We start from the raw sequence: 10,000 nt of genomic DNA on the forward strand, positions 1-10,000 counted from the left end.
GATGCAGATGAAGACAGGTGGAGGTTCATGATTATCCCTCAGATCCTCGGATCAGCTTCACCTGCAGTGAACAACCTGGAGGTTTACAGCAGACAATAAAGAACAGCACTTCATTTTATGGCCGATTTAAGTCGTAATGTGTTTATTGGAGTCGACCACGATGAAGGCAGCAGTAAATAAATACATATATTTACTCATGTGAACATCTGGATCTGTGCAGGACTCTGATTCTCCCACCACTGGAGCAGTCGGGGTTGCCTCTGCGCTGCCTACAGTTCACTTCTCTTTTTGAAGTGTGAGTGGAGATCAAGCTGCTGTTCGGCACCTTCTTCCTGCTCATGAACACACGGACCAGGAAGGTTCCTGCCTCATGCAAGATTTAACGACACCCGCTGCCAGTTAAAAAACAATTATAAATCTTTAACGAGCAAAGGAAGGACGAGATGTGAGTGCTGGGTAAAATTTTTTTCCAAGTATCAGTAATGACAGAATTTCTTCCATTAAGGAGAAGAAGTGAAACGTCCCCAGCTCAGAGTGGATCCAGGTCAAAGTTGGATTATTTCCTCTGGTTCTCTGATCATCTGCAGCCAGATGCTTCACCTTGACCCACATGGAAAAACACACTGCCAGCATGTTCCTGCCAGAGGAAGTCAGATGTCCCAGCGTCCTTCACGTTTAGAAACCACTGCATCCTCTACGAGTTCGTCTTGATTTAAAACTGAGGCTGCTGCTGCCTCCGCTGATTATTGATCAGCTTATTGATAATTACATATCTGAGCAGGTTTGAATCATTGACTCAGTTAAATCACAGCGTTGTTTCAGGCCTGATCGTCCATCAGCTGATGAGACGCTGACGGTTGTTCACACGTGAGAATCATAAAGAGGACAAACAATATTATATTATATTATATTATATTATATTATATTATATTATATTATATTATATTATATTACATTACATTATATTATATTACATTATATTATATTATATTATATTATATTATATTATATTATATTATATTATATTACATTATATTATATTATATTATATTATATTATATTACCTTATATTATATTATATTACATTATATTATATTATATTATATTATATTATATTATATTATATTATATTATATTATATTAAAATAATAACAATAATTATATTGATGCATTAAACATAATAAGATTTTAAAGTTGCAGCTGGTTGAAGTGAAAATAATTGTAACTGTTTTATAAACTATGAGGTTGATAAATCATATATATGAATAATGGATCATATTCTACAAGATTATCAATATTAATGTCTGAGTAGCAAAAGTATCTCAACATAAATACTCCATTGAAGTAGAAGTAATCTGCACTCAGCCAGTATTACTACATATTACTAGACTTTAGGGACTAAACATAACAATATATTAGTCAATATATATTTATATTTTAAAAATCATAAATGATTCCTAAGATGTCGTTATCAAACCTTCCTGATAAAGAAATGTAATGGATATTTGAGATTCTAAATTTTAACACAAAACATATTTAAAATAACTATAATTAAAAACAAAATAAAACCAAATATAGAAAACGTAATCTAAAAAATGAATTTAGATACATCTTCTCTACATACTTTATTCTATAACATACAATAAATGCAGACGCTGATCCGTCTGTGAAAGACTCGGTCAGACTCTGAGGCAGATTCAAAAATACCGATGAGACCGTTCATTTAGCCTGTTATTGTTATTGACTGCTCTAAATGTATTTTTCAGTTTCATCAGTGGACGGTTATTGTGTCAGAACAGCATTGAAGTGACTTTTCATCTCCTCACATTCTACGACTCTGCAGACTCTCTCCCTGCGCCCTCCTCCACGTTAGTGTTCAGACCTCTGAACACGTCCTGCTACGTGAAACACTGCAGCGCCACAGACGACCTGCTGCTGATCAAACACAACCCGGAGCTCAATTATCCTCATGTTCCTGCAGAGGACGTCCAGCTCACTTGAGTAATTCAATCTGCAGGACAGGAGAACACACTGCTACACACACACATCACACAGACACACACTCACTCACACACTCACACACAGAGGAGCAAACATCTATCTTGGTTTCTAATGAAGCTGGTGTTGAAGTGGATGTGACAGCAGAGGACAGGAGAGACGAGTGGAGCAGAATAACTCTAGAGCTCCTGATGGTGGAAACCCTGAGATTCACCGTCAGGAGGAATTAGACAGAACTTCTCACTGAGCTCGGAGGACGGCGCTGCATCTTAAATCCTCTTCTCTATTACGGCTGATTTTTCTCTGGAGAACCAGGAAAGTTCAGATCAAACACTGACTGAAGACGATGAACTGACATGAACAAGCAAAATGAGATTCACAAAGTAAAAGAATAATGATAGTAAAGATACAGCTCATAAAAGACGAGAAGTAAAGAGGTATTTTCTCACGTCTGGCTTTTAAAGTTATTAAAGAATTTAAAAATTAACCCTGGAATAAACAGGGGGGATACGGTTATACATTCTGGATTAACTGTGGATGGATTTCTGAGTGAGACTCTAAATGAAGTTACAGTCGTGGAGGTGAAGGATTGTTTCCAGTTCTGTGTGTGAGATAAAAGATTTAACCTTGGCCATGTTTCTTAAATGATTAGAACACGATTGCACAACCTTCTCAAAGTGAGGTTATAGCTCAGGTTCTGATCCCAGATCCCAGATCCCAGATCACTGATCACTGATCACAGATCCCAGATCCCAGATCCCAGATCACTGATCACAGATCCCAGATCCCAGATCACTGATCCCAGATCCCAGATCCCAGATCCCAGATCACTGATCCCAGATCCCAGATCCCAGATCACTGATCACAGATCCCAGATCCCAGATCACTGATCACAGATCCCAGATCCCAGATCACTGATCACAGATCCCAGATCACAGATCACAGATCACAGATCCCAGATCACAGATCACAGATCACAGATCACAGATCCCAGCCCAGTTTCCACCTGACGACTCAGTTACCGCTTCACTTGGGTGAAGTAAGGTTTAGTTGGAGAGATTCTAAATGTACTCAAGTAGAAGTACCACGTTAACTGTTCCACTGGGTAAAGGTACGTAGACTACTTGCTTTTAAATGTACATATTAAAAGTAAAATGACTTGCAGAGTGTATCCTACTCTCTAAAGCAATGGTCGCCTGGTGAGGTCTAATGTTATTATTGATTGATTGATTGATATATTATATTGATTATTGATCGTATAATCAACTACAGTAACTAAGTAAATGTACTTTGTTACATCCAATCACTGTGTGCTTGTGTATATGTGTGTTTGTATGTGTGTGAATGAGTTTGTGTGTGTGTGGGAGTGCGTGTGGTTGTGTATGTGTTTGTATGTGTGTCTGTGACTGTTTATGTGTGTATGTGTGTATGTGTGTCTATGTTTTTGTGTGTGTGTGTGTGTCTCTCTGTGTGTGTCTGTCTGTGTGTGTGTGGGTGTCTGTGTGTCTCTGTGTGTGTGTCTGTGTGTCTCTGTGTGTGTGTCTGTGTGTCTCTGTGTGTGTCTCTGTGTGTGTGTGTGTGTGTGTGTGTGTGTGTGTGTGTGTGTGTGTGTGTGTGTGTCTGTGTGTCTGTGTGTGTCTGTGTGTGTGTGTCTGTGTGTCTCTGTGTGTGTCTCTGTGTGTCTGTGTGTGTGTGTGTGTGTGTGTGTGTCTCTGTGTGTGTGTGTGTGTGTCTCTGTGTGTGTGTGTGTGTGTCTCTGTGTGTGTGTGTGTGTGTCTCTGTGTGTGTGTGTCTTTGTGTCTCACCTGGAAGCATCAAAGCTGTCGTAGGACCCCACAGTGTAGTGTCTCTGTGTGTGTGTCTGTGTGTCTCTCTGTGTGTGTGTGTGTGTGTGTGTGTGTGTGTGTGTGTGTGTGTGTAGGTGTGTGTGTGTGTGTGTGTGTGTGTGTGTGTGTGTGTGTGTGTCTCACCTGGAAGCATCGAAGCTGTCGTAGGACCCCACAGTGTAGTGTCTCTGTGTGTGTGTCTGTGTGTCTCTCTGTGTGTGTGTGTGTGTGTGTGTGTGTGTGTGTGTGTGTGTGTGTGTGTGTGTGTGTGTGTGTGTGTGTGTGTGTGTCTCTGTGTGTGTGTCTCACCTGGAAGCATCGAAGCTGTCGTAGGACCCCACAGTGTAGTGTCTGAACAGCTTCCGTCTGTCGGCTCGATCCGCTCGGGAATCTGCCAAATCACAGCAGAGCAAGATCAACGTTCACGTCCAGGTTTTAACCAATGAGAGCCAAGCTCTGTGGAAACGTGACAGACGGTAAAACGGTTACAACCTGAACATCACTAAAGTGACACGGCACCAACCACATGTCCAATAGAGTCAATACTCGTTTACCAAACAGTCCATTGGAACCTGTTCATTGAGACTCGCTCTCGACACAAGTCTCAGATTTCTGTTCTTGAGAAATTCACCAAAACGCTGAGAAACCTGTTAAAGATCTGCCTCCTTCAGTAAATCAGCTCCATCCTGGCTCCTCCTTCCACCAGCTTCAACAACATGGCTTCACCAGTTTCTGTGTGATGATTTAAGATCCATGTACAAGACGTGTGTTTCGTCATGTGACCCCACAGAGAATTCAACCAGAGACCCAGAGGCAGGATAATAAATGAGGTAAAAGATTTGACCGTGTAACTTCTACTCCAAGACGTGATGGTGAGATTATGAATGAAGGAGCAGGAGCTGAACTACGTCACATGTTGGAGGTGAATCTTTAATCTGTTTCTCCTTCGTCTGCAGTTTGTATTTAACGACGTTTGCTGCAAACAGGAAACTAGAAACAATATTTTCACAGACTAAAAAAAAGTAGGTTTGATTTTTTCTTAGAATATAAAAAAGCAAATTGTACACACACACACACACACGTGCATACACACACACACACACACACACACACACACACAAACACACATGACCTCCACAGTGAAGATTCCTCCTCCCCCTCTCTCTCTCTCTCTCTCTCTCTCTCTCTCTGTCTCTCTCTCTCTCTCTCTCTCTCTCTCTCTCTCTCTCCCTCTCTCTCTCTCTCTCTCTCTCTCTCTCTCTCTCTCTCTGTCTCTCTCTCTCTCTCTCTCTCTCTCTCTCTCTCCCTCTCTCTCTCTCTCTCTCTCTCTCTCTCTCTCTCTCTCTCTCACTCTCTCTCTCTCTCTCTCCCTCTCTCTGTCTCTCTCTCTCTCTCTCTCTCTCTCTCTCTCTCTCTCTCTCTCTCTCCCTCTCTCTCTCTCTCTCTCTCTCTCTCTCTCTCTCTCTCTCTCTCTCTCTCCCTCTCTCTCTCTCTCTCTCTCTCTCTCTCTCTCTCTCTCACGCCAGCTGTCACACTTTCACAGAAACTCCATCTCCTCTGATCCGGCTTACATCTCGCCATCTTTGCAGGAACATTATTTTCTCGTCTCTCCTGATTCAACGTGCACGGTGTCAGATTGGAGGAGAGAACGTCGTCAAACCGAGAAGAAGAAATTGTGGTATTTTTCCCAGAAAAGAAAGGGGGAGGGTGGAGAAGACAGAGAAAACGTGTAGGATAAAGAAAAGAGGGATGGAGAGAGAGAACAGTTCTGCACACACACAACTCGATCACGCTCCATAGCAACTGCTGTGTGACTGCAGCCCGCTGGTTTCTATGGTCACAGATCAATACAGATGGTGTGTGTGTATATATAGCATGTGTGTGCATGTGTGTGCATGTGTGTGAAAATATTGAGTATATTGGCAAGTACACAAATCTATGTACTGATCTGATACCACGTCTTAATAGTACTGAAGTCACTGAAGTCTCTTCTTAAAAACCTCTTTTAGAAACCAGCTGCACTTTAACAGCCATTTAAAAGAAGTCACTGCTGCGTTTTCCTGGATTTATTTATTTCTGTTCTTTTTCAATTAAAGCTGTCGAACTAGATAATAAAAGAAGTTCTCTGTTTATTGTTCTCTGTATCTGTTTTTCAAAGAGTTTTACCTGAGCCACGCACAACAGCGATAGAAATCACTTCGGACAGGTTAGTGAAATACAGCTGTTAAAATATGCTTTGTATTGTTTTTTAAAATGCACTGGTATCGGATCGTGAATCGATATCAGGAGATACTCAAAGTCCAGATGTCAGAATCTGTATCTGGAAGAGATGAATGGTATCAGAAATCCTTAATCTGCCAGTGACCCATTTTATTTTGAAAGGGCCAATGACTTCCGTCTTATATTGAACTAATATTCACGAGTCTTATTAATTTCAGTCCCTTTAACGTTCTGCAGCAGGAAATTTGATAAATCTCGTTTCATTCCAGCTTCTCAAATTCATAGCAAACGTTTTTCTATGAGCTCGGTGCAGCTGAAGGTTCACGATCAGCACAGTTACACACAGAGAAGCACTCCGAGAAATCTGCAGCATCGGCAGAGAGCGCTGCTGACTGACACTGTGTGTGTGTGTGTGTGTGTGTGTGTGTGCGTGTGTGTGTGTGTGTGTGTGTGTGTGTGTGTGTGTGTGTGTGCGTGCGTGTGTGTGTGTGTGTGTGTGTGTGTGTGTTTCTCACACAGCTCCTCCAGTGCTCTCAAAGGTTCAAACCTGAACCCTAACAAAGCGTGTCTAAGCACAGTTTAATCCTCCTGCATCACATCTATTGAATTCGAGGGATTAGAAGCTAAAGGTGTTGAAGTTAAATCAGCGTCTGCGTCGGGGCTGAAAAGGTAAAAACCCTGATGAGTTACACGCGTTACGTACGAGAGACAGAGACGATCTACACCCGGCAAATAAACCTCAAATATGTCTTCATTGTGTTTCTGTAAAAATGTTACGAGCAGATACAAGCTGCTAATATAACACGACAGTGTCTAAATTCCTTTGGAGACATTTTAAGACTGATTTCATCAAAGCAACACTGTCCCACTTCTACGGTGGATCCTTCCCGGTCCAACATATCCCATGATTCATTGTGTTTTGGTGACAAGACGTCCAACATATGCGTGTCAGACTTTAACTCAACTGAACAGTAAACATGTTAAAACTTTCTCGTAAGTCCAACTTCAGCTCTGTTGCTAGGTGACAGCATTAAGGGCAGGATGAGCTGGTGACCTGTTTAGACCGGACCGTCTCATGTCCAGCGGTCATCATGCGTCCTCGAAAGGATGCAGCCCCTGAAACACAGCTCGTGATTCCTAACTTTTCATCTCCCTCCCGCTGAGACGTGTATTTCTACACTATTCCTTTGAAGATGAATATTAATGAACAGATCAAAGGACTGGACAGTGAATGGACTCCAAACTGTCTCTCCGATAAATGTCTGTTAAATCGTAACCATTTAGGCAGAAATAAAAGAAATCTGAGTAGTGGTCTGTTGCCTGTTACTTCCTCAATCAGCCGCGGCTACTCGGCGTCATGCAGGTCGATCCCGAGGCCGTGGCCGCCTTCGAGCGGGTCTTTGCGAGCCGCCATACTGTGCTCCCATTTTCTGACAGGCTTTCTTTTCAGGCAAACCTGGGGGCAATTTGAATGTGGCACAGTGTGAGAGAAGCTTCCTGTGCCAACGGCCCCGAGTCGGCTTCAAAATCAGCCAACCAGGAGAAGGCAAACAGCCAGAGAGAGAGAGAGGGGACAAGGAGTCGCTCCCCATCTGCCTCCGTCGTCCCTGACATACTCGTAAAGAGCAGGGAAGACTAAGAGAGGGTGGGTGTGGGGAGTTGACTCCTGCAACACTGTACTTATGATAATGTCAATAATTAAAGACTGTCAGAGCAGTGAGGATGAAAAGGATCAAGGACAAAGACAGACGGAGGGAACGCAGGTATTTTTTAAACTCCGCTCACTACGAGTTCGGCTCAGAGACGAGACGCAGGGACCAGGGAGATGTGATGTTTACGGGGGCGGGGCATGGCGTGATATGTTCATTAGCCTGCGCCCAGGGGACATCAGAGCTCAGCTGAGTGAGCAGGGCGATGCAGCGCTTAGCTTTGTGCACCACAGCCTGGGGAGACCGAAAGGGACGGGACACATGCAGCTCATGCACTGGAGAGAAAGAGGCCACGTGCCGCCGCTGCCTCAGGAACCTGCAGCGCTCAGCCCCGGCTCTTTGTGTGTCTCCTCAGAACTGGGTGATGGCAAACAGAGCGCGTCCTACATAAGTCAACGTCCCACCTCCGAACACCACACCGCCCCGAGTCATTGGACTTACAGCTCCTCTCCTCGGTGGCCTTGGCCGGGATCTCCTCCACGCAGTCGGCTGGAAACCAGCCCACCTGGCCACGGGCGCTGCCCTCCCAGAATCCCCCCTCTCCGATGCTCAGAACTGGAGGAGAGAGAAGTGAAAGAAGAACAGAGCATCATTCAGACACTTAATCTGAAGGCCACATCTGAATAGTGATGAGCTCAACGTTCAGGTGAAGGTATGAAGTCTCATGGTGTGTGAAACACGACGAGCTGTGAACAGCAGGAGGTCTCCACTGCTCTGGAATCCAGCTGCGGTGGTTTCTCTCAACTGGACATTTGATTTAATTCATGTGTTTGTTAATGAGCAGCTGGTTGTTTTCTATTTACACTGAAACCACATAAAAAAGGAAATGTCAGAATAATGAAACCTGACAAACAGCAGCAGCTGATTTTATGCCTGAGATGAAATAATTAAAGGATGTTGTGCAGAACAGTCACGGTTGGTTTTCATTCTATTCCCTTGGATGAAGTTCTATTCTGTATCATCGGGTTCCAGCTCCTCACTCGTCACTGAGAGAACGATTCAAACCCGACGCTCATCAAACTGAAATATTCTAAACGCCTTTAGGAAACATTTTGTATCCGTAAAAACTTGAGATTCAAAATAAAGTTCTGTGGGTTCGAGCACAGTTTGGCTGATGAGTCGATTTAATATTATATCGATATTAATGTTGTGATGTCATTTTTCTCAGAGCACGAGTCGACAGGTAGTGACGCGTGATTAAAGTTTATTAAACCAAACTGTGAGTTTGATGAAGTCATCACATCCCAACTGGTTCTCAGCAGGTATTTTAGTTCAAAGCTGCAGATCTGCAGTGAATCTGTGTCCTGTTCATCAGATATGGTAATTTCCTCTTTGATTTTCAGTTGTCTCCTTTTCAGACGCAATTATGAGACGAATCAGATCCTTTTATTTACTTGTTGATTTAGCTTTTTCATCCTGTGACAGAGGACATCACATGTGTCCTCTCTGGTGTCCAGAGGCCAATCTAACAGTACATTTACTGAAGTGGTGTAATAAAATGTATTAATTAGTTTAATCACTTATTTCACAGCTTTAGATACTAGTTACTCATTTTAACTTTAATTTTTATTTTGACTTTAAATTATTCAATCAACCTTCAAATTAAAATATGATTTCACTGAGGAGTTGATTTTAGGAAACTTTATTTTTACTTAACTTAAAACATCATGTTAATTTTACTGAGTGACAGCGCCCCCTGCAGTCACACGTGGTGATTCATTCTGTGGTTTTCATGTAGAGAAAACACAAAGTGTATGAATGAGCTCTGACTGTGTCGTCGCACTGAGCTGAAACACAACGTGATGCCGTATATTACCCGGGATCTGTCTTCTGTCTCACCTTTGACCCTGTCGCCCTTGTACAGGTTGATCTCCCCCTCAGCCTGAGCGGTGTGGGGACGCACCGCCACAAAATGTCTCCCGGGCACCGCGCTGTACAGCTTCCTCCTGGTGCCGACGCCCTCGCCATGACTGCTGAGACTGAGACAAACACAACAGAGCTGGTCAGGAAGAACGGTTTAGAAAAACTAACTCCGGCACAGCAACACAACATTTGACCTCGGTGGAGTCGTGGAGCAACTTTCTTTCTCACAGCTGCAGTTGCACTGAAAATATCTGATGCTAATGTATTTTGCATGCAGAAAAAAAACTGAGAATCTGTGGAACATAAGAGGAGAAACAATGGGCGACATTGTCAGGTTGCAAGAAATAAAACTCATCTACCGTTAGAGAACGAGGGAGAAACACT

General features: G+C 43.1%; 1 protein-coding gene across 1 annotated transcript in view; it reads right to left on the minus strand.

Moving 5' to 3' along the window:
- LOC117779157 (SH3 and multiple ankyrin repeat domains protein 2-like) overlaps positions 1-10,000 on the minus strand; it is an 84,143-nt gene that overhangs the window by 37,415 nt on the left and 36,728 nt on the right. The window contains 3 exon segments of the mRNA XM_034615084.1: positions 4,134-4,215; positions 8,195-8,308; positions 9,593-9,732. Coding sequence (XP_034470975.1) covers positions 4,134-4,215; positions 8,195-8,308; positions 9,593-9,732 — 336 coding nt within the window.

Source organism: Hippoglossus hippoglossus, chromosome 3 (assembly GCF_009819705.1).
Source record: "Hippoglossus hippoglossus isolate fHipHip1 chromosome 3, fHipHip1.pri, whole genome shotgun sequence".
Taxonomy (NCBI): domain Eukaryota; kingdom Metazoa; phylum Chordata; class Actinopteri; order Pleuronectiformes; family Pleuronectidae; genus Hippoglossus; species Hippoglossus hippoglossus.